Raw genomic sequence first — 25652 nt, forward strand, 5'->3', positions numbered from 1 at the left:
AAAACTCTTTTACTACAGCCTCGCTGTGTTTATACTCGCACGCTTACATATCAAACTTTCCAACTTGTAGATTTATCAATTTATAATATTTTCCAATTATATTGTTTTTTAAAATAAAGATTGAAAGAGTTGTCGGAAGCGCAATGGTGGTGACGTTGAAGTCATGCGACCGTGGTGTAGTTTGTTTATAGCCTAACATTAACTTTTTACTTCTGGCGAGTGTATAGGCTTCAAAATCGTATGAATCCTCTCTCAATGAACGGAACATGTAAGAATCATAAACTTTTGTACGTCACATTGTTTATTTTCTGCAATAATACAAAAGCCCATGGATAAATCCTATTGGTTTTTTGTGGAGGGAACCAGGGTAATGCTAACTTCCGGGGTGGCCTACAAAAATATATCATCCCTGCAGGACTGACGACATCCACATTAGAGTCCCACACTTGAGAAGGGGGACATCCCTCTCTCTTAATGCAAGATAAAGTCCATCTCTACAGTGGGGAATTATTACATTTATGATGGTGAAGATGCCAACGTGCATGTAACACCAGGCCCATTCACAAAGAGGCAGATTTTCTTGGGGTAAAATTACATCTTCAGAAAACAGCTTTTGGTTATTTCAAGATCACAAGAAAACGACTATTTGTTATGTCGAGATCACAAGAAAATTAAGTCGAGAGCACAAGAAAACGGAAAATAAATATTATTATTACACGGCTGCTTAGGGCTGTTAGCAGCGTGTAAGTTAGAGAGTCATAATAAAACAATACGTTACAATATCTTGACCATAGGTTCTATGTGCACTAAATACAATGGTCATAATATACACTCACAGGCCACTTTAATCGGAACACATGTGCACCTGCTCACTTAAGTAGTTATCCAATCAGCCAATCATTTAGCAGCAGCACACTGCATAGAATCATGCAGATGCAGGTCAAGCACTTCAGTTAATGTTCACATCAAACATTAGAATGAGGAAAAAGTCTGATCTCTGTTATTTTAACCGTGGCATGGTTGTTGGTGCCAGATGGGCTAGTTTGAGTTCTTCATAAATTAGTGATCATAAATTGGGGATTTTCACACACAACTGTCTTTAGAGTTTGAACAGAATGGTGCGACAAACAAAAACACTGAGTGAGTGATAGTTCTATGGGTGCAAACGTCTTGTTGATAAGAGAGGTCAAAGGAAAAAGGAAGGATATCCATCCATCCATCCATCTGTCCATTTTTCCATACCGCTTTTCCTACACAGGGTCACAGGGGAGCCTGGAACCTATCCCAGGGAACTCAGGGCACAAGGTGGGGGACACCCTGGATGGATTGCCAACTCATTGCAGGGCACAATCACACACATATTCTAGACAATTTGGGAATGCCAATCAGCCTACAGCACATGTCTCTGGACAGGGGGAGGAAACCAGAATGCCCAGAGGAAACCCCCGAAGCACAAGGAGAACATGTAAGCTCCACACACAGGGCAGATGCCGGATTCGAACCCCCATCCCCGGAGGTGCAAGCAAATGTACTAACCACTAAGCCATAATAAACACTCTTTACAACCATAAAAAAATATTTGCATATTCCTTTATTTTGTGCTTTTGTATGTGTGCAATGATGTCTGGTAATAACATAATCTGATAAAACTGTTAAGATAACTGTCTGGGAATAGTAACAGTACAGAGACCTGGATAAGAGTTGCTTTTGATTTGACTTCTTTTGATGATACTGGTGGACATGAATCCGGTAAACCAAGTAAAAAAGTTTTAAAACAAACCTTTGCCTTGGTATAATCTTATGTGGCAGATCTATTTGATTTTTTTTGCGTTTTAACACTGAAAAGTTGATTATTGTATATACCCGTTGTACAGTCATGTGAAAAAATAAGTACACCCCATGGACGTTGTTGGCTTTTATTGACATATTTGGACTAGCAAACATTTTATCCTCTTTGAAACAGTGCATATTTATAAAGTTGATACACTCTGAATCATACCAAAGAGTGCTTGAAGATAATGTGAGGCCATCTGTCTGAAAGTTGAAGTTGAACTGAAAGTGGACCTTTCAACAGGATAATGTTCCTAAGCACATGAGCAAATCCACCAAGGAATGGCTAAAAAAGAAGAAATGGAGGGTTATGGAATGGCCTCGTCAAAGCCCAGATTTGAATCCCATTGAAATATTGTGAAAACCCTCAAACATCTTGCAACTGAAAGAATATTGGATGGAAGAGTGGTCAAAAATTCGAGCAAGCCTGGTGGACAATTATGCAAAATGCTAAAGGGGGCAATACTAGCTTCTGAGGCCACGGGTGTAGTTACTTTTTCCACAGAAGATTATCACATCTATTGACATTTCTGTTGAATAAATTATTGAAAAAGCTACTTTTCATTGTGGTTTTGTTCAAGTATATCAACTTCAATAATAGATACTGTTTCAAAGAGGCTCAAATGTTTGCTTGTCCAGATATGTCAAAAAAGCCAACAATTTCCACGGGGTGTATTTATTTTTTCATATGACCATATATACTTGAAAGGCTGTAACCTGTCCTTTAAAAAAAAAAGATAATTTTCCACTAGTCCAGTGGTTCCTGTTTAATTTGAATGACTGTAGTCAGGACCCCGCTTCGAACGTGCTTGATCTCTCTCCGTAGAACATACTCGCTGAACTGAGATGAGTCCACACCACCTCCACATGAAGCAACAATCTCAAATCCCTTCTGCTGGAGCCGCTCAAGAACCTCAGACACACACACACACACACACACACACACACACACACACACACACACACACACACACACACCATATTACTCTTCTGGTTAACAGTTTATTAAGCAGACAGAAAATCTATCAGTACATTTTTTAAATTTCTCAGTAACTTTTAAATTATTCAACTTATTGTAAAACGCATGTCATTTCTGACAACAAAAGTCTTTTTTTTTTTTTTTTTTTTTTTGCATGATTACATCATCAAGAAGATGTCAAGTGACCTTAATGATGCAGTGACAAGGTTGTAGCCCTTTCATAGGTACTGAAAAAATGGTCAGGTTCAGTTTACAATGTATTGTGGTAAGACCCCAAAAACATTCAAATGTGTTGTTATTATTATAATAACATGTTTATTTGAAACATTTAAGTGTAAGCACGGTTTCAAGCAAAAGATTTAAATGAAAAGTCAAGTGGCACTAAGAGTCTGAAAAGTCAGGTGGCACAAACAATGAGTCAAATGGTGAAACCAGGGGAAACATGTATTTAAACAAATAAATTACATGTAAACTGTGCAGTTAGGTAGGAAGTGTAACTGTATACACTGTATGTTTGTAAAGCACATGTCTTTTGTTGGTTAATATAATTTTATTGTCTTTTACTGAAAAATTGGATGTGTTATTGCACCCCATGACGTTATATGGGTGGTGAAATTTTGAACACCTTAATTGTCATTGCAGGCTTAGTCAATGTTACTGCCTATACAATATCATAAAGCACCCTGTAATGAGTGCATATTACATGTAAAATATGTTGTGCAACCTACTTGTACAGAATTGAGATGGCAGTATCCATTTAGTGGGAACCGGATGATATGAGTGGAGTCATGGTTCCATCCTGCGTTGACTGTATTACACATGACATCTCCGATCTCAGGGAAAATGTCCTCGATGAGAGCCTTATCTCCACTCAATGTGATCCTTTCGCCCAGCTCGGGAGCCACACGCACCACCACACATTCGCATGCCCGTGACACACACCCTGAGTCTCGCTCCGAACGCCAGCGTTCAAGCTCTGCCTGTAGTGGCTGCAGCTGGAAATATTGTGCTTCCTCATACAGCAGACAGTAGTCCTGCTCAAACACACACATCGAAAAATAATTCAGATTGATACTTTTAATTACTACGGGTAAAAGTTTAACTATACAGCAGACTCACCTGTTTACTGTGTATTGGGAATGTTTATGTCCATACAGTACATAGAGGTGTAATGTTTAGTGCTCCAAATATTTGTATCTCTATTTGGATTTAAACCTGAAGTAGACGTGGCCTAAATGACCCTTTTCCTTTTATTTTTTTTGTGAACTAGGGAGGTGTGTGGGACTGTTATTTCAATAACATTATTTTTTTATTTGTAACTGCCTGACATTTTCTAATGAACTTGACCCACAAGATTCATATCTGACTGCTCACCCACATTCAAGTAAAAACCTCCAACTGTTTTGTCACAGGATCCCAGTCAAAGTGCACACCTCTAGTTCAGCTAGATACCCTATGCACTATATTCTTTCAAGCCTTCTAAATAAAACAAATATACCTCCTATTTGTATCTGTATTTATATCTATTTCAAACATTATGTGTTCATTCTGAATAATGTATTCGTGTTTGGTTACACCACTAACATTTAAGTATGCTGAATTACAATCCATTAAATATTAAATCAGAATATCAATGAATTGGTTGGATAAACTGTATAACAATATAAACAATATCTGTCCTAAAATAAACAGCAGATACATTTAACTATGGACCTAAGAATGATTGTCCTTATTAGAAATTAACCCAAATACAGGAATAGAGGCAGAATCAAACACACCTTAAAGTCATCTGGGATGAGTAGCTTGGAAGTCCTGAGAAAGTTGAGGATGTAGCGGAACATATGACCATCACGGTCGATGAAATAATGCTGCTTTAGACTGTCTAGCACTATGGGCTCTGTGCCATCAAACAAACGGCCAATCCTATAAATAAGAAAGAGAGAGAAATAAAGAGGAGGGAGTAGGGTAGATGGAATCTGTGGCTTTGTACATGTGAACATATTAAAAACCACATTTTATAGTGGACACCAGCATATGTGTGTGCACTGGTTCCCCTGTGCATATCCATATGTGCCCAGCAGGCCAGCCTTACAATGCGCCTCATGCTCCATAGATGCAACAGAGGCGCCTGATAGTGCACCTTCCCCTGCAAGCACCCGAGCGTATGCGCACACAAACACATCAACATGATTATCAGTCATGAGTAGCAGAGCAGAATGGCTGGGGGCTAGGCTGCTTAGGCAGATGTCACAGTTCCTCTGTATACCTGGATGCTGTTGACAAAGCTGTATATGTTGTAGCCATGAGCGAAATAAACCACAACTGCACGTGTCACTTATCACCATAGAATACATGTTTTAGAAAACACCTACTGTCCCATATGGACATGGAGCATATGTTTACAGCCAGGGCCAAGATACGTGAAAAATAGGAAGGTACAGTAGGGGAAATAAGTATTGGACGCGTCACCATTGTTTTCAGTAATTATATTTCCAATGAGGCTATTCACATGAGGATTTCAGCTGGTTCCTTGCCTTACCTTGCCTTGGAGAACTGCTTTTTTTTTTAGCATGTCCAATAATTGTTTCCTGTGTCATTCCACTTTATTACACATAACTTAATTTATGGAATTTAGTGTTGTGAATTCTTTATATTTCTGGATTTCTTGAGTTAATACTGATGTCTGGTGAAAATTGCATGTGAATAGCCTCATTGGAAATATATTTACTGAAAAAAATGTTGACACGTCCAATATTTATTCCTATACTATATATCATATATACCAATAAATTCCCTAGGGCACAGGAATTCTAGTGAAATTGTGATGCCAGGACATTGCTGTATAACAATGCAAAACTGCCTATATGTTTGACACTGTGTGAGACTGTGTAAGTCTGTTGTGTGTTCCTCTCTAAGAATGTATCATGAGTGTATGTGAGAATATGTAAAGTCTGTATGACACTGTATAACACTTCATGAGTTTATGTAACTGTATCAAACTCTGTATGAGAAAGTGTGAGAGACTGTGTGTCTGTATGAGACAATGAGACTCTTTGACAATGTGTGAGTTTGTATAATACTGTGGGAGACTATTTGAGACTGTGTAATACTGTGTGAAACTATTTCAGAGTGTGTGAGACCGTATAATACTGTATGACACTGTATAATACTGTGTGAGACTGTATAATACTGTGTGAGACTATCTGAGACTGTGTGAGACTGTGTACTACTGTATGAGACTGTATAATACTGTGTGAGACTATTTGAGACTGTGTGAGACTGTATGAGACTGTGTGAGACTGTATAATACTGTGTCAGACTGTATGAGACTGTGAGAGACTGAATGAAATGGTGTGAGTCTGTATAATACTCTATGAGACTATAAGAGACTGGGAGTCTGTATGTATTAAGAGACTGTGTGTAAGATTATGTGAGTCTGTATGATACTGGGTAAGATGATGTCATGCTGTGTGAGACTGTGTAGCACTATGTCCTACTATGAACTGTACTATGTACTGTGTGAATCTGTGTGACATAGAGTCTGTGTGAGACTGTATGAATATGTGAGATGGTGTTAAGAGACTGTGTTTATAAGACTATGTAAGACTGTGTGATGCTGTATGAGACTGTGTGAATGTGAGAGACACTGGAAGGCTGTATAAGTTTGTGTCAGTATGTATGAGCTTGTTTGAGGGTCTGTGAGAGAGAAGATGTCAAGCTGGCTGGATACCCAGTGCTGCAGGCTCTTTTCTTTGATGCTTGACTCAGTCAGCAGCCAGGAGACTTTAACACTCCCTGGCATTGCAGAAATGTACTGGTCAGCAAGATAATAAGCATAGACAAGACACACAAACAAACACACACACACAGACATACACACGCGCACACGCAAAGGCAGATATATTTAGAAGTACAAGAAATGCAGATGACAAACCTAGACAGTATGACATACATCATAGAAACGCAACACAAAAGGCACACATAAGGAAAGACATGAGGAAAAAAAAAAACAGATTCAGTATGACTATTGAAGAAACAGGAAATGGCATCTCATGTCATAGAGTGCCTAATTTTTCCTGTTTCTCTACTTTACTTTGTTGCAATCAGTTGTTCTCATGTGCATTGGTTAAAAAGTACAGGGCTGATGCTGATTAAGGCTCCTCCTATATCTCAAATCAAAAGCTGATTTTCTTCCTATTCATGTGTGTATGTTGATAAATGGCAATCACCCGTAAATTACCGGGCTGCATGCACACCACAGCTGATTTACATTTGGTGACACTCACAAAGCTCCATAAAAAGTTCAAGTTCACAAAGTGGAAAGCTCAAAATGGCCAAAATAGGCAGAAGGCAGAACTTGAGTACTTCTGAGGCAGAAGGTAGAGTACTTTTGACTCATGTCTACAATAAATTAAAAAAACATTATTTAGTAGCGTATCCAGTGGAGTCACAGCACCTGAAGAGACCAAAATATGTAGAGAAATTATGGAGGTAAATTCAGTGTTGTCCATGCGCAATATAAGTGAGGTCAGAAGAAAATGGAACCCCCCCAAAAAAGTATTACTGCTAATTGACAAAGTTTTTCTGGTACCAGCAGATGCTAAAACATGAAACAGCTTTTTAAAATTGACCAGATGCCATGGCAAAATTATAGACTTATAAGCAAACTTAAAAGACTTATAAGGCAGATTTCATCCTCTGAAAAAAAAAAGCAGAACCGTCTCTAAATATCCATTGCCTCCTAGGGGCATCATCTGCTAACTCTTTCAGTAATACCAATTCTGCCATTTGCACCGCCTCAGCCGGGGGTGGGTAGTAACGTGGATTTTTTAACTTTTAAGTGTAGGTTTAACTGGACAAACTTGTACTTTTACTCAAGTTATTTTGAATCACAGAAATGTACGTTTACTTTGCTACATTCGATGGCGTTCCTCCGTTACTGTTGAATGTTAATTAATATGTAGTTTTAATAATTAGTTTATATCATGTATAATAAGGTCGCAAGTTTCACAATACACTGCAGTGGTCTGAATGTGTCTCTCAATAACCATACACTTTTTTAGCGGAAGATAATGGCCGAAGACTAACAATCACTCCCTCTCTCCACACACTTTCTGTTCTGTTCTGTTTCATGGTCTGTACTTTTGTTCTCTGTTGTCTTGTTTAAATACAGATATTGACAAGTTTGTATTGTTAACATGTGAAAATAAAGACAGAAAATGTTTGTTTATTAGGGGGGGTGTGTGAGATTTTGTGTTGAAAATGACAGGTTGTGTGTTATTGTACCCATCACTGGACTTGGATATGCTGCTTCATCTTGAACCCAGGTTTTATATCATATAAACAGAACAGACAGACTTTGAAGGAGAGGTGTATATGAAACGACGGGCCTAAAAATATTTAATACTCATATTTAAACGAATAAATGATTTGAACTTGACAGTGTATCTAAAAAAGGAGTAACTCATCACAAGTTATAAGATTCAAAGCCAGTCGAGTTTTACTGATCGGGTTTTACAGTTGAGTTTTACATTAGTTAGGACTCTTATGCATAAGTTTACACACAGTCAAGAGCAGGACTAGGATATAAACGTTTTTTTTAATTTACAGGATTTTCATGAATACCAAATTTTTTGTGTAAACACTCATACCAACAATTGAACAATGCATTGCTGCAAACCATAATCTCTCTTTTTTCTAATAGGCAGTGGTTTCTCATCCATAGGAACAGTATACCAATAACAACCATTCAACAAATGTTAATACAGATAAAGTTCTCAATCACCCCATTCATTTTAAATTCCGTTGAAATACGTATGACCTATTTTGAGTTACCAACAGGTTTCATTGATTTGTTTCGTTTATTTGCTCACATTCCTAGCCATATAGTGTATATATCAGTCCCTCCAGGATTCTGTGATTGCAGAAATTAACGCAAACAAACAAACTCCGCAATATTCAGAGGATCTTGCAATTTTTCTAAATTACTGCAGATTTTACTCAGAATTACGTCTAAAACCCTCAGCCAAAAACGCATTCAGCCAAAACCCTCTTCGGTTCATGTGTGTCAAACATGAGTACAGCTATAAGGTCTCATTTACCAACAAACAACGTGCAAAACAATTTCGTTCAATTGCAATTTCACCAATTCAAGTAGTTTTCTGCAAAAAAGCACAAAAAACTGTGTATATAGCTGTGTTATAGAAAATAATTCAAATTAAATCTTTTTTTTTTTTTGCAAATAAAGTCAAAGTGTAAGTGTTTTTGTCTCCAAAGTACATATCCATTTTGCTGAAACCTGGCAAGCCTGATTAATGATATTAGCTCTTCTGTGAGCACCTCATAGACTGTGACAATGACGATGGCAAACACACTTGCTGTATCAAATACAACTGAACAGAGATATGTCTGAAACACTCTAAATGAGCCGTGAGACTGTATGCTGGATGACTGTATGTTGTCAACTCTCAGCTGCTTATTACAGGGTTAATCAATAATTCACTAGACAGTAGCCTACTGCATAAGTCAATTCTGATAACCTCTTGTATTAAATTTGGTTGAGGCTATGTCATTATTAATGTTGTCTTGCTGGACCAAAACCTTTGCTCATGAGCTGCTGCTCCCTCTATACTGATGCATAACAGGCACATGTGAAACAGGAAAGCAGTCACTGGCTTTCCCAGTGACAAAGGCTTGACTGTGTTCTTGTTGAAGTTAAATTTCCACCAGAAAATCAATTCAGTTGTGTAAATCACAACTAGTGGTATGGCCCAAGCACGAAATCCCAGTTTTTACTCCATGAATTAGGCCATGAATGGAGACATGTGTTGCTATCTCTTCAACTTTATTATGTACACATGTGCGTATGATATGTGTATGCACACTGATGAATCCCAATTTTATTGTGCATACAATACTTTGTTTTTAGTACAATTATATGCCTCAGAAATGATTTAGAACCTTTTCAACACAATGTTGATAAATAAGGGCCCTGGTTTTAAAGGAGTGTGTGTGTTTTACCGAGATTCTGGGTATTTAGTGAGCGTAGCGAGACTACTGGTGTACATCTGTCCTCCCACATCGATGTGCACTGGTGCGTTGGCCTTGGTTAGCTGGGCCGGTGTGGGGATGCCAGCTGTACCCACTGGGGAGGATGGCGACTGTGCCAAACGAGGCCGAGTCAACATGGCCACGCTGCTGCGATGTTCCTGAGGCACAGACATATACAAGAGCAAGGTATGAGTGAGAAAGCGTGTATAAATATAATATATTTGAAATGTGTTAGTATGGGTATGTAGTTGGATGGAAATTTGTATGTGTGAGAGAGAAAAGACAATCCGAGGGTGAAACGGTTGGACAGACAGGCCCCAGGGGCAGCCAATGTGTTCCTGTGGGAATGCACTGGATGTCTAGTACAACTAATAGCTCATGCAATCATGCGACATGAGGACAGTGCTGAATGTAGGTCACACTACTGATAAACAACTGGACTGAAAAATGTTTTTTTTAAAACATGTACACAAACCACATATTATACTGATTGGTGATACCACTACTAGTTTAGCAAGGGTTAATACATTTTAGCTAATAAAAGAGGTAATTTAATTATTGTGACACTGCTACAACTACTGTCATTAGCATATGCTCCAGCTTTGTCTGAGACAATTTCTGTTTGTGCTGTACAAACGGTATTGAACTCAGTTGTCAGCATTTATCTATGCACAATGCAAAAGCCATCAGCAGGACTCTTCAAAATGGGAATAAAAACCAAAAACAGCAATGTTATTTAGAAACTGTCTCAGTGGAAATCTTGGAGGATAAACCATCTAGAAAACAGTTCTCTCTCTCTCTCTATCTGAGCTGAAAACAAGCATTCACGTTCTATAATGATGCAGATTTTGTGCTAAAGCAGCACCTAGTCCGAATATGTGCTCCCATTTAATCTCATGTTCTGCTATTTATTTATGGATGTACACAGGTATGATCTCTCTTTTCTGGTTTCTAATACATTTAATCTCTTCCACTCGGCTGGGGAAGTGACGTCTCTCTCCCACGTCCTCTACTGTGTCACCATATCGCACCATAATCCCCCCACATTACACAGCGCTGATGAACACTCTTTAGGGAACTCTGGTCTGGTCAAAGCTATGACATGGTACAGCTAGGGCTTGAACCTGTGCCTCAGTAAAAGGGTGAATGTTTTACTAGGAGGAACCTCAAAAAACTGTCTATGGTAATGATTATGATTAAAGCAAATAGAAATGTATGGACTTGGGTTTGATACATTTTGTGTAAAAAAAACAACAACCCAATAACTGTAAGGTACATGCTGGTCTGGTTAATAATGTCGTTTTGTGTGTGTATGATGCATAACAGTTGGAGAGAAGGAGCTCTTTCATTCCTGAAACCACTGTATCAGTACAGGGGCTGGAACAATTCATACATCACACTTTTCCTAAAAACGTTGAGAACCACTTTTCAGAATTTCCTATTGTTTTGTTATGCTGAATGTAGGAGTTATTAGACCTTACATCTTAACCAATCATATCCAGCCTTTAGCTACGGTAACTGTATGATGTGTAGGTAAGACACGACCCCATTGACATCACAGTCAGGATTGTAACAAGCATAGTTTAGGACTGAAGTGTGAGCAACACAGTTTGAGCTACAAATGCCTAAATGAAGCCCTACATGAAGACTAGAAATATTTGTCATACTCCAGCAGACAAATATTTCATATGAACACAGATGAGTCAAAGATGAGACAGCAAAACATTTCATTTATTTATTTAAGTGTTTAGTAGATTTTTGAAAGGAATACATTAATTGCATATTTACACAATGATGGAGCATGAAAATGTTGCATAGAGATACTTATGAACATGAGAATGAACGAGAGATGCCACCTTTTTTTCAGCTAGTTACAGGAGCAGTGCTTCTGTCATAATGGAACAGTAATGGCAAAAACAGACTAAACTGACTATTAGGGTTTCCCAACTCGTGATTCATTGTCCACAGTCTGGTGATTTTCCAGATCAGACATACTTACTAAACCTGCTCTTAGCTGCTGAGTTGAATCAGAGCAGGTAAATGGGCTCACATGTGTCCTTTAGGACTGGAATCGGGCGTCCCTAAGTGACCACGTGACCAGCAGGTACTCTAACTGTTTCCTGATAATAGAACACGGGAACTGGCCTAAAACACAAGTCTGCATTGTGACAGCAACCGAGTCGCGACGTGTGAACGCCGTAGGGTGCACCAGTTTACAACGATTTCATCTCGTTGTGAATATTTGTTCTGAATTACACCTGAAGTTGTTATTACCTGCGCAGACAGCACGAGTGCAGGTTCCCCTTTGTGCTCAAGCGCAGGCGGGGCGACGGGGACCGCGGAATCCGCGCTAACTTTGATCGGTACCGGAGGGTTTGCGCCTTCTACACCAGGACGAACGCAAAGCCTTTTCGGGGAAGACTCCGGTAACGTCGCGTACGCGGAATAAATGTCCGTTCGTTGACGTTTGCACATTTTACGCGTCTCGAGGTCCGGTGAGTCCTCGGTGTCGCGACGCAGCCGCTGGCTTCCGTTGACCATTTCCGGTGCAACATGTAGCGGCGCCAATTTCGAGCCGATGCCGGCGACGCTGTTGAGCGTTGCTATGGAGACGGCGCCGATGCAGTGGTTGGTGTAGGTTTTGGAGAGCTTAGCTGCGCGAGAGAGCATCTGCATCCTCGTGCCCAGCAGGTTTTTACCCACGGCTTTATTCTCGTACCACGTCGTGTCGTTTTCGCTGCAGTGATCGCGCGGGCGCTGGAAAAAAGCCCTGCACGCGGGGTTGCGCTTTGACAGGTACTTCACAAAGCTTGCATAAGGGCAAAACTCCGTGCCGGTTTCGTACATGCGCGGGAGGTTTTCCTCATCCGTGTCTGATCTTTTCCTGCTCCAGGATGAAGAGCGGGACTTGTGGTACGGCCCGAGCGCTTTGAAGTAGACGAACCTCCTCCCGTCCTCGTCCGTGGCGAGCCCGAAAGAGTCCTCTTCGAGCTCGCGCTGGTTCTCTCGGCCCCTCGTACAGAAGTACATACACGTCTCGAACCACACTTTGTTGAGTAGTCCGAATGGGGTGCGCGCGCTGAACGCGGCAGACGCGTATAGCCTGCGCAGGTCGGCGCGCGTGATCGCCTGCTTCTGAACCACGGGTCCGGCGCCCTGTTCCTCCAGGCGGCGGATGACAGCAGCAAGCGCCAGGTTGGCACTGCGCAGCTCCGGGTCCTTGGTCAGGTCGAGCGTGCGGCAGAAGGGCGGCTCGTTTAGATAACGGTTGAGCGAACTGCGTATGCTGATCAGCGACGACTTGCTGTACAACTGGCCGCTCTTGGAGCGCGCCTCCGAGTAAAACGCGCGCAGGACTCTGCAGAGTCCGTGTTTGTCCATGCTTTCGAAGTTCGTACTCTGTGCCGTCTCGCTCAAATACTCGCGGAAGATCCGCACCGCGTAACGCGTGGCCAAGCGCGTGTTCTCGCTCAGACGCGAGCGCTCCGACACGGACAGATGAGTCGTCTCTCCCTCATCAGCATCGGGGTCCAGAAGCATGTGCAGCTCGTGTCCCCCGCGCTGCTGGTCTATATTCCGCATAAGGACCGCTTCCTCGCTCTCGCAGTTCTTGGGCTCCAACTCGGCTTCTTCATCCTCACACTCCTCACCCTCGTTCACCGTGATCTGGATCTCCTGAATCTCTCCTTCTCCGTCCTCGAAGTCTCGTTCGTCACCACGGCAGTTGTGCCCGCTGCCAGGCATTCTCGCCATATTGCGGTCTGAGAGTGTATGAGTCCTGGGGCAGTGCGCATGCGCTATATTGGACCGCAGAGCTGAGAGCTGAGAGCTCCCCCCGCCCCGCCCCCCTGCTTTTTAATGACCTTCAGCTATGAGCTCAGGCACGCAGGCGCTCTTAAAGGTGCAGAGAAAAGGGAGGGCGCATCACCAAAATTAAAACTTACCCCTACTCCGTCTCACACACTTGGATACACAATGCTAGAATTAGGTGGAGGGGAAACTAAATGCTACAGTATATAGGACTACTTTAAAAGACATGAAAGAATGTGACTATGTCTTAAATCTCACACACATACACTTGTAAATTACTGAAGCACTGTGCATTTATCTCATGCTTCTCCAAGTGTGTGACTGGGGTCTGCGTAATTTTCATATAATTATATAGTCTAATACATTTCTGTGTTTACTTTTAATAACATTACAAGGTGAGTATACAAAATAAGATATTTTACCAATCAACATATTCACTGCCCCCTTGGGCATGGTAGCTTAGTGGTTAGCACATTTGCCTCGCACCTCCAGGGTTGGGAGATCAATTCCCACCCCCCACCTTCTGTGCACGGAGTTTCCATGTTCTTCCTGTGCTTTGTGGGTTTCCTCCGGGTACTCCAGTTTCCTCCCCCAGTCCAAAGACATGCATTTTAGGTTCAGTGCCATTTCCAAATTGTCTGTAGTGTGTGAATGAGTGTGCAGTTGTGCCCTGCAATAGGTTGGCACCCCATCTAGGGTGTCCCCTACCTCATGCTCTGAGTCCCCTGGGATAGACTCCCGGCTCCCTGTGACCCCGTTTAGGATAAATGGTAATGAAAATGGTTGGATAGATATTCACTGAGTGCAAGAATTTTCTGCTTCGCTGGTTTGTAAATGTACAACCCTGCTATTCATGTATAAATCAAAAGTCCTTTCCTTAAATCTTAAAGATATGATTAAGTTTGTATTATGATGCACTAAATCTGTTGACAACTTATCTTAAAGAAATGTGTGAAATGTTTTAAATCAGTTCAAAGAGCATGTCACGATTCTGATTTGAATATCACTTTGTTTGAATGATTTTTTTATTGTTGGAAAGTTTCATCAGAGGCAGTAGAAATAAAGATCCATTGTCCATCTGCTTTACCAAATATATAAAACATGAACAACACATTCAACTTTTTAAATATTATGTACATATAAAATGATACCTTTATGAAAGTCTAAAGATCAGTGGAAGGTAGTGTGGCACTGTGCTCATTCTCAGGGTGGTGGAAATAAGTGCAGTGATTGCAGTTAAAGTGAAAGTGACTAGAAGGTTGTGAGTTTTAAATCCTATGACCACCAAAGAGCACTTGGCAGGCTCTTGAGTACGACTCCTAAACTTCAGCTGTATGCATTTAGTGAAATGCATTTTCATGTAGCAGAAGACCATCCTCTTTTGGCTCTTTGTTGCCGAGACATCTTGTGAGCTTTCGAGTTAAAATGAGAAGTCTCTATTCTTTTGTCTCGTTCTGCTGTTACAACTTGCAGGCATGTCACCAGAACCAGCAATGACATCTCTTAAAGGTAAAAGAAAAAAGTGAGAGGGTAAAAATGTTTCTCGTCTCCTTCACATTTTAAATTCCCCTTAGAAGAACCCATTTCACACCTAGATACCCAATTAGCAATTATCCCAGCTTTAAAGTAGAGTCCTGAGCTGGGGCCCTGATCTGGGCTTGATTTGTATGCACTTTGTGCAGATGGTGATAAGAGAGAGAGAGAGGCAGAATATATTTATAGTTTTAATTTTAATTTCATAATCATTTGCATGGCAGGCTGGCCTGTGGGCATGAGGGAAATAACATGCCTGCTCTTCAAAAGGCACATCAGACTCATTTCATGGCTATGTGCTGGATTGGAGGATTTTTTTTTGTGTGTGTGTGCAGGTAGGTAATGTGTCCCAGAGTAATCTTTGATGATAGAGAAGTTCAGAAGAAGGAATTTAAGAAAAAAATCAGAGCATATGCAGTGCCATAAATGACTTTTCCCTCTGAGGCTCGGCATGGAGCTCTGCGGAAAGGAACTCCATGGTGCGATAGAACTGAAACCACTGCCAAAGCCCTGGGCTGTCGCAAAGTGATAACACTTCAGTGTACAAAGAGACTGGGGAATACATAAAAAAGTAAAACTTAAATGTGCAGAATCTACATGAGAAAGTGAGAAAGGTAATGTAGTTGATATGGAAACAACAGGATGTCCAGCTTTACCCTATTAGGTCAATCCGTTGTAGATGATTCAACCTGTTTAGTGAAGAATCAGTCCCTCCAGGATTTTACAATTTTGCGATCGCAGAAATGAACACAAAATAAAGCAAACTCCACAATATTCCAAGGAGCTTAATTTTTTTTTCAGAATTACCACAGATTTTCCACAGATTTGGGCCAAGACGCATCATGTGATGTTATTACTACATGCATTCAGCCAAAGCCCTCTTTGATTCATGTGTCGAACATGAGTACAGCTAAAAAGGTCTCATTTACCAACACACATCACTGCGGAAGACCATGCAAAACAATTTAGTGCAATTCAACTCGTTTTCTGCAAAAAAAAAAAAAAAAAAACTACATTGTTGGCCACAACAATCACATAAAAAATCTGCGAAATCCAAATCAAACATGAGGGGAAAAATTACAACAAGGGGGAGGTGTGATGCATTACCATGGCAAAGTTGATTACTTTCCAATAACAGTACATCCTGATGTGTTTATGTCTCTTGCTCCACAGCAATGTGCCAATAAGCACAATGTTAAATTTATTAAAGAATGAAACATCATACTGAAATGTTTCTAATAACATTTAATGTTGTGGAATATACATGGGACAAGTTAGGTTCTGTTATCACTTACATTATAGCAAAAAATATGTTATATATAAACAGTTGTTACCTCACCAGCCTCTTGTAGTTAATCAGAGATAAAAAAAAATGCAGTTTGATACGTATTTACATTGAGTATCTGAAAAGCACAAACGTCTCTGTCCTGAAGGCTCTCAAATGGAGGAAAACTTAGTGATAGTTACAAAGATTTCTTAAATTTTAAATAATCTCCTTACAGAAAACTTCACCATATTATAAATTTTTTGCTAAATTACAATATGTTTTTAAAATCTGGTTCCTATTAGGCTTAGATTGTGTAGCATGTCTGTTATACATGTCCATGTGAGTGAGCTGTTATTAGAGGTGTAAAGAAAACAACTATTCAAATCGAAAAATTGATCCAACATTCTCCGATATGGCTGCATAGCCTAGATCGTGTTTAAATTGAAAAATGGAAAAAGGTTAAAAACTTAATCTTATAGGATCTGGCCTGAATCAAACGTTCTAGTGCTGAACTGAATTGTTCAGTAATGAATTAAAGTGTATTAAAGTGGATCATTACTTGTTTAATTATAGCTTTTTAAGTACAGTTTTTGTATTATATCATATACTAGGTATCAGGAAGGTAGATATACACAATGAGACTCTTCCACTTTCGAAAACTTCATCTTATTTATCCATATTTATATGCATGAGTGGTGGTGTGAAGAGAAGAGATTAGTAACTTGTGTTTGAAATGTTTCCAAGCTCACATTAACATCTTCAATACTTGAGGGCAGTAGTATGAATGCTACTACTGACTATCGACATGAAATACGTTGCGTAGGTGGAAAAACCCGGATTTGACGAACAGAGTCAGAGAGTGTGTATGCACATATTATTAAGGTTGTCAAGCTCCAGTTTTGGCCACATTACTGCAAAGTCTAGTATTTAATTCGCATATCAAACACCTGATTCAGCTCATCAGCTAATTACTAATTTCTACATAGGCTGAGTTCCATGTTTTGGATGGAAATGCACATTTTGCCAGCCCCTCTTTATTCCATCCATCAGTGGAAAAAAGCCAACATAAAAACATCACAGATGAGCTATTATTTTGAGTGGTGTACTGTACTCGGCACAGCAGATGTAATGAAAAAAAAAACTGATTCAGACTGGAGAATTGGTCCAGAGAGAGAGAGAGAGTGAGAGAGTGAGTGAGTGAGTATCTTAAATCAACAAGTAGAACTCGATGCCGATGGTGTTGACGGGAATGCTTCAACCACAAACAAGTCTAGTCCTTCCTGTTACTAGTGTTTGTGCCAGAAATGCCATTAAAATATTATACAAACAGTAAGGAGGCTATTAAAGAAACACTATTTCTGACATTTGACCTTGCTGTGATCTTGATCCTGTTTGGATCAATTCCAAAATCTAATCAGTATTAGAGTAGTGGAGGCATAAAATTTGGAAATACTTCAAATTCAACAAAGTAGATAAACTCAACAAAAGCACTGCTAAATACAAAACTTGCAACACTGCCAGGAAATTCATTGGCAATACCACTAAGAACCATGCCACACACCTATGACAGTGGCTTGAGGTAATGATGTTAACCACAGAAGAGAAAGAAGAGACAAAACAATGTTAGGGGTTTCTTTCCCAGCTCGCTACACCACAATGACATGATAGTATGAGTGTATCAATCATGATACTGTGTATACTAAGCAGACTCACTGGCCAATTTACTAAGCACACTTACCTGGTTGGCAAACGGTTAGAGAGTCATTTTCTCTATACATGGTGTGTGTTAATGAACACTTAAGCCTTCATCAAACATCGGTTTCTGAGTTCCTGAGCACAGCACTGTTGGCTGCATATTGTTGATTGGTGGACTACTCTCAGCCCAGCAGTGTCATCAAAGTGTTTAAAACCTCCAGCAACATGGCTGAACTTGATACACCCCCTTACCAGTGCAACACAACACAAATAACACCTGGTCAGTGGTGTACCTATGGTGGACCCTTTGCATTGATTAATGGGTAGATGGGGGTCTGTAATTCATCAGCAACAGATGAATTACAGTCAGTTATTAAATAGCAACAACTTGCACTTGTGACATGGCACATGGATTTAACTACAAGGTTGGTGCATATAATAAACTGGCAACTGAGTGCTTTTTTAAACATCTTTTGTTGCGATTGAAATGTGGACTGTTATTCTGAATGATTTTGCACTTTATACCTTTATACCTACCCCTTAAAACACCTTTATGAGATGACAGAGAACTAAAAGAGTTAAATAGGTTGTAATATTTGTGCATATTTTTAGTTTTCTGTAAAATTAACATCAACATGCAAAAAAAAGCACATCTCATATTTGAGCCAAAACACTTATACCAAAACCTTATCTAACAAAACACTTATCTTTACAGACGTTTGTTTCCTTGGGTAATGTACAACCTGCCACCATTTTCTGTAATGAGCATGCAGAATTATTCATTGCACATCAAATAAATGAATCACCAACAGGCTACAGTCTCAAACACCCACACATCACATGAGCAAACACATTCCCATCACCAATGCCACATTATACACTAAACAGATTTTTGAAAACCTTTGGTAATTATAGGATGGGTGTTAGGTGGTAATGAAAATAAACAGTAAGTGATTTATGAACACTGAAAAGATTTTTTAGATAAAAATGTCTGTTTCTTACAATATGGTCAAACTTAAATTACACCAAAAATTTGACTATTTTAAAAAGCTGCCTACATCCTCTTTGAAGGCCAGAAAACAGCATGTTATAGCATGAGTGATGGAAAGCAGGGCTGTGATGCACACTATGGCTAGCTGGGATGACAGGCAGGTTGGATGCTCCATAAAGACATGGCATACAATACCTAACCCTTGGATCAGCACACACATACAAGAATATGCATTACTCAGTCCCTTGTCATTTCGAGACTGGATTACTGCACCTCACTCCAGGCAGGTCTGCCTCTGAGCGCCATTCGACTTCTGCAACTGATCCAGAGTGCAGCTGCACGCCTGGTTTTCAACCTTCCTAAGTTCTCCCACACCACCCCATTGCTATGCTCCCTTCATTGGCTTCCTGTAGCTGCCCACATCAGATTTAAAATTCTGATGCTTGCTTACAAAGCCAAGAACGGACCAGCACCCACTTACCTCAAAACACATATCACATCCTGCAATGCACCACGCTCCCTCCAAACCTCTAGCACTGCTCAACTGGTCCTACCATCTCTCTGGGTACAAGGAAAGCATGCTTCAATACTCTCCTCTGTTCTGGCACCTAAGCTGTGGAATGAACTTTCCCTAGATGTCCGAACAGCTGAGTCAGTGGCGGTCTTCAAACGACGTCTAGAGACCTACCTCTTCCATCCATCCATCCATCCATCCATCTTCTATACCGCTTATCCTTTTCAGGGTCACAGGGAACCTGGAGCCAATCCCAGGGAGCATCGGGCACACAAGGCGGGCTACACCCTGGACAGGGTGTCAATCCATCGCAGAGAACACAATCACACACACACTCACACATCCATTCATACTCTACAGACACTTTAGACATGCCAATCAGCCTACCATGCATGTCTTTGGACTGGGGGAGGAAACCGGAGTACCCGAAGGAAACCCCAGCAGCACGGGGAGAACATGCAAACTCCGAACACACAGGGCCACGGGAATCGAACCCCCGACCCTGGCGGTGTGAGGCGAATGTGCTAAACACTAAGCCACCGTGCGCCCCCTACCTCTTCCTAAAGTACTTAAATTAGCAATTCAAAAAAGTCTTGTCTGAGAGCTTTTCTTACTATATTACCTCCTAACAGAGTTTTTAGATTGATGTTATTCTTAGCCTGTGACCTAGTGAACCAGTATCGGGATGTATTTTTTGATAGAGATTTCAAAGCATTTCTGTAAGTCGCTCTGGATAAGAGCTTCTGCCAAATTAAGGGTTTGAGAAGTTAAATCATGGCATAATAAAATGTAAATTGCAGTGTGGAATAGACAAACATTCACCAACAAACATCACTGTGAAAGATAAGTAGTAAAAAAAAAAAAAACCCACAAAAAACTCATATCACTAATTTTTCAAAAAGTCACAGCAAAATCAAGCATTTTGGCCAAAACAATAAAAAATACCTCAGCGAAATCCTGTACAGAGTGTACTGGGAACATTGGGCCAATGCCCAGAATACACCCTGAATAAGACACAACGGCACCATGCACACACCCACATTCACACGAAGGGGCAATTTAGTGTAGCCAGTCTAAGTCTAACTACCGGCATGTTTTTGGGAAGTGGGAGGAAACTGGAGAACCCAGAGGAAACACTGGACACAGGGAGAACGTGCAGAGAAACCCCACACAAGCAGTAACACGAACTCAGGGTGGAAACGAAGACCATAGAGACAGCAACTACCCACTGTACCACCAAGACACCCTTTATATACTTGTAGTACTTATTATACTAATACAGGTTTGTTTTCGTCGCTGTCATTCCACACAGGTAAAACTACGGTGCACGAAGAGGGACAGGATAAAGTGTAACTCCAGTTTGCGCCAGCTCTTTTGCACATGCGTAAAAGTAGCATACTGAAACGCGAGCGCTCACACACACACACACACACACACACACAGCCTTTCACCTGAAACATGAGACGTCCAGCGTTTTGCGTTTTCCTGTCGTCACTTTTCTTGGAGCCACTGACGACCTCGCAAATCTCTGCGCTCGGGATCCTAAACACTATCTGAGCACGATCTTTTTCCTGAAAGAGAGACGTAAAGTAATTGCTCTGATTGTGTTTTTCCTTTATGAAACAGCCGCCTTCCTCCATCTCGGCTTGCTGTGATGAGTTGTGATGGAGCGCTGCCCGAGGCTGTTCCTGCGCGCAGAGGGAGCCAAGCAGATCGCATCAGCTATTACACACACACACGCACGTACACACACACACACACACATATGCACGCACGCACGCACACACGCATGTGTGAAATCAATAGTTTTCAAAATGCAAATTGTGTACATATACACTCAGAAATGCATAAAAATGTTCCTGAAGGGCTTTTTGGATAAAGGTTCTTGACTTCCTAAAGTGATGGAAACCTCTCTGATAGGTAGGGACAATCGAAGGAACTCTTTAAAGTTGTAGACTTTTAAAAAAATACTTATCATATACATTTACCACGTAAGTGCACACTGAACAATTACTGCATGTAGCCCATATTGCTTTACAATTTGACATGAATTAATTCTGATCTTGCAGGCTTTGTGTGTTTAAGCTTACTCTCTGCCACTGGGGTAACCTTCCCCTTTTAATCTTTCCCTCAGCGATTTATTAAAATTTAATCCTTAATTGCTCCACTTTAAATTTATTTGTGAGAAAAAAAAATTCTGCAGTTAGTCTGCTTGAAATATAAATTTTCACATATAATTATTGAGAATGCTCTCCTTATTAATGCACAAAGGAAGCTGTCTAGACTTCTGACAGCCTGCAGAAGACTGTGACTGTGTATGTATTTCAAGAGACCATATCACTACAATTCGAAATAAATAGCAAACGCTAAATAAATAAATAAATAAATAAATAAATAAATACATTTTTCGTTTGATACGAAAGCAGATGGAATCCGAGCCTGAAGCCAAACCTTCTCGGTACAATAAATGAATCTCAGGAAATGTGAATATTGATGCAAACTCATACTGTGCTTGTATTTAATACCAAGCAGCCCAATAAATATTCACAGAGATAAATCAAAAAGAGGAAAATTTGGAGAAGGCTGTATTAGTATGTGTATTCATTATAAACTTCTCCAATTATATTTAAATGCTCACTTAACCTGATCCAAATAATCATCATACGTTCTAGGGTAGAGTCCACTGAGGCCAATGACTAAAAACTTTACATTAAGCAGATTTATTTTGTTTATGAGTTAGATACAGTAGATTATATATTATGTAGATTATATGAGTGTAAACAAAGACCAAAAACCAATGAGTGGATGCTGCAGTAATACCCAGTTGCTTGTATTTTCAACAACGAAGGGACAAAGAACGCCGTTGTTTACCAACTCAAACATTTAGCACTTTCACCTCTCCAATAATTCTTGCCATAAATACGAGTCAAAGTCACATCCTAAATAATTTAGATGTTAGCTAATGATTTATTTAGAAGGGCGAGGGCCATTAGGAAGGCCTCGGGTTCTGAAATGTGTATTAAAGTAGGAGAGATGCAACTCTGTAATAACATTTGGATAATTTTATTATGGCTCACGGCTCAGTTAATTTTGTCCCCACACTCTCTGCATGAAATTGTTTGATTCTCTGCATGCCTTGAGTGAGTTGAGAAGGTGTCAAACACAAACACACACACTCTTTGTGTGCATATATACTCGTGCAAATTAACTCTTCTACTTTTCAAAGAATCTTAAGTGACACAGGCCAAAGTAAACATAAGGTATAAGTCTCTTGTTTAAACACCACTTAATACATCACACATAGAATGACATGCATCGTTACTGAAGATACTTTTAGAAATTCAGCAAGTAGCATTGGACCTGACTGAGATTAATGTCCTCAATCATTCCCGCTTCTGTCAGACAGCGAGATAAATAGAATGAGAATTTAAAATGAGAAAGAGAAACAAAGTGCAGCAATAATAATAATAATAAAAGATGTGGTTTGTTTAAATGACAATAATATAGGTAGTATCTACCATGAACTACAAGAAAGGGAGAAGTAATGGATGCTTCCATAAGAAAGGTCTGTGCACGTGTGCATGTGTTATAACTTTTACACTACACTCAGTGGCCACTTTTAGGTACAACTAACATATTCCTGGGAAAGAAAAAATGGCAAGCTATTAAGCTTTTCTTGGACTTAATAACAAATCTTTGGTCAGAAAATTAGCAAGAATTAATCAAATGCACTCCTGAGACCTCCTGTCTCACCCTTTGCTCATTTACTTTCGCTGCAACTGTTTGTGGGAAAGCTACAAGCAGGGAAATTCACTTATATAGTCTTCATGTACACAAAGGTAAAATCATTATAATGATAAAAATGGTTGATGTAGAATTCAAACTAACACATTTCTGGGCATACAAAATAAAGATAAAAAATAAAATAATGAAATAAAATAAAATTAAAATTAAAAAGCTGTCTGCAAGTTTACCCACTAGGTTTAAACAATTAAAGGGAAATCAAAGGGAAAAGTTATACCATACTAAGATTCTTTATCTATTGCTTAATTCCTGCTAATCTCTTGATTTGTTGTTGACCATTAAAAGCTTAATATTTTGTCCATATAGGAGTGTATATTCACTGGCCCTTTTATGAGGTAAACCTACCATATATAAATACTTAGAAAATGATAAGAAATAGTACAAGTGTATTATATGGCTGAAAAAACCATCCAATCCAGATTGTGTTTACATGTGTTTACTCTTGTCAGTCATTTTATAGACACCCCCCAACATCCCATCACTCTGCCCCATCTCAGTCACCAATCAGCAAGCACCAAGAGCAGCCAGGTGCTAACTCTAGTTGAACCACTCACTCTAAGTTCTGCGGCCGAGCTTTGTGTACATGGGTGTACATGCGAATCTATGGCAGGCTTGAGGAGTAAAACAAATCATGCAAATCTTATTCAACTCCATCCATTTAACCTTTAAAGACTTTAAAATCTTGCCATATTTGAACAAATCGTACCTACTTAAAAAAAAAAAAAAAAAAAGAGTATTAGATGGAACATGACGAATATTTAATGGTAACGTGTTCAGATTTTTGATGAATAAAAACAAAAAGCTGCTTCACTACTTTGTTTAAGTTTCATATGTGGACTGTGGAGAAGACTAGCACTATATGATCTTCAGAACACAGTTTATTAGGCATTCAGAGATGTATGTAGGTGCTTTACCAAAGTAGTATTAACATTTCATAGTTAGTTCTAAAGGAACCATGCAGCCAGTGGACTGATGTTTAAAAAAGACAAAAAAACTTGCATATGTCCATTTTTCCTCACACTGACTGTGAGCTAGTGTTTGGCAGAATTGACAGCTGTCAGTGAATAAGACACGAGTGTTTCCATGTATTGTCCTGTAAAGCCTGTCTGATTCAATGCCTCGGTTCAATGAAGATATAAAATTACAACACCACCGTCTTCTTTCACTGATGTTCAGTTACGTAGTGACAAACCGCTCCAAGTGGAGAATTATTCGGGGCTAAAGAAAAGATCTTCGGGGCTATAGCCCTGAACACCTGAGTGCCCTTGTCTGAAAACAATATTATCAAGTAATATTATGAGGCAAATGTGGTACATTCTTGGCTTCCCTGGTAAATTCAGCATCTAGCTCATATTAAGGATCTGGATCATTCGAGGCTATTATCATGTTCATAATCATCAAAATCAACAGTTTGTTTACTGATATCTTCATCATCAATCACCATCAAACAACGCTAGTATTTGATTAAAAACTTGTTCTGCAGTAAATCACTGAACCAAGTGAAGTCATGTAACGTTTCTTTTATGTCTGTGGTCATTATGATTGACACATTCCCATACAATAGATTATATATGTTACTACATAGATCAGAATATTCTGATATACAAAACTCCGGTCCGTGGTGGACTTACTGTGGTCCCTTTACCTTGCTGGATGAAGTAAAGCTATAGTGTTATAGTGCAGCATGAACAGCATGCTGGAAAAACAGACGTGCAAGTGATGCATTTCACTTTCATTCCGCTTTCACTGTCTGTTTGGTAAACGCAGACCCAACACTGGCACATAAATTTGTGATGTCTGCCCTCTACTGGACCGAACCAGTAATATCGCAGCATACTGCTGGCACATTGTGGTTGCACTAATATATTCCTAATTCATGTCAATATGATGAAGTTATAACTAATTGGAAGGCCTAGGTTTATTTAGTCAAGATTTAATTGACCAACAAATTTATTGTTTTGTGAGGGACCCTGTAATTATAATCAACAGCCTATGGAGAAAACGAAAGAAAGAAAAATGTAAAAAGTATGTTAAACAAAGGACATGGCATTATGATGGTAAATTGTACAGTGGCCCAGTTGTAATAACAAAAGACACGAAAAAGAATTGTAATATATCCCTTTGAGGAAAAATTAAATAGAATGAGACAAATATAAAAGGAGAAATTAAATTGAGAAAA

The 25652-nt window shown here is 39.7% G+C and overlaps 1 protein-coding gene across 2 annotated transcripts; it reads right to left on the minus strand.

The window, feature by feature from the left end:
- Positions 1 to 1582: 1582 nt before the first annotated feature.
- Positions 1583 to 21382, minus strand: kctd1 (potassium channel tetramerization domain containing 1). 2 transcript variants are annotated; one of them, XM_053675897.1, is made up of 5 exons: positions 21121 to 21382; positions 9830 to 10017; positions 4588 to 4732; positions 3538 to 3843; positions 1583 to 2743 (listed from the first exon to the last, which is right to left on the minus strand). In XM_053675897.1, the coding sequence occupies exons 1-5, from the start codon at positions 21307 to 21309 to the stop codon at positions 2579 to 2581; spliced, it is 993 nt and encodes a 330-aa protein (XP_053531872.1). In that variant the 5' UTR covers positions 21310 to 21382; the 3' UTR covers positions 1583 to 2578. The 2 variants fall into 2 exon arrangements, with proteins under 2 accessions (XP_053531872.1, XP_017310900.1); XM_017455411.3 differs by lacking the exon at positions 21121 to 21382 and adding an exon at positions 12134 to 13687.
- Positions 21383 to 25652: the final 4270 nt, after the last annotated feature.

The sequence above is a fragment of the Ictalurus punctatus genome, chromosome 25, assembly GCF_001660625.3.
Source record: "Ictalurus punctatus breed USDA103 chromosome 25, Coco_2.0, whole genome shotgun sequence".
Taxonomy (NCBI): domain Eukaryota; kingdom Metazoa; phylum Chordata; class Actinopteri; order Siluriformes; family Ictaluridae; genus Ictalurus; species Ictalurus punctatus.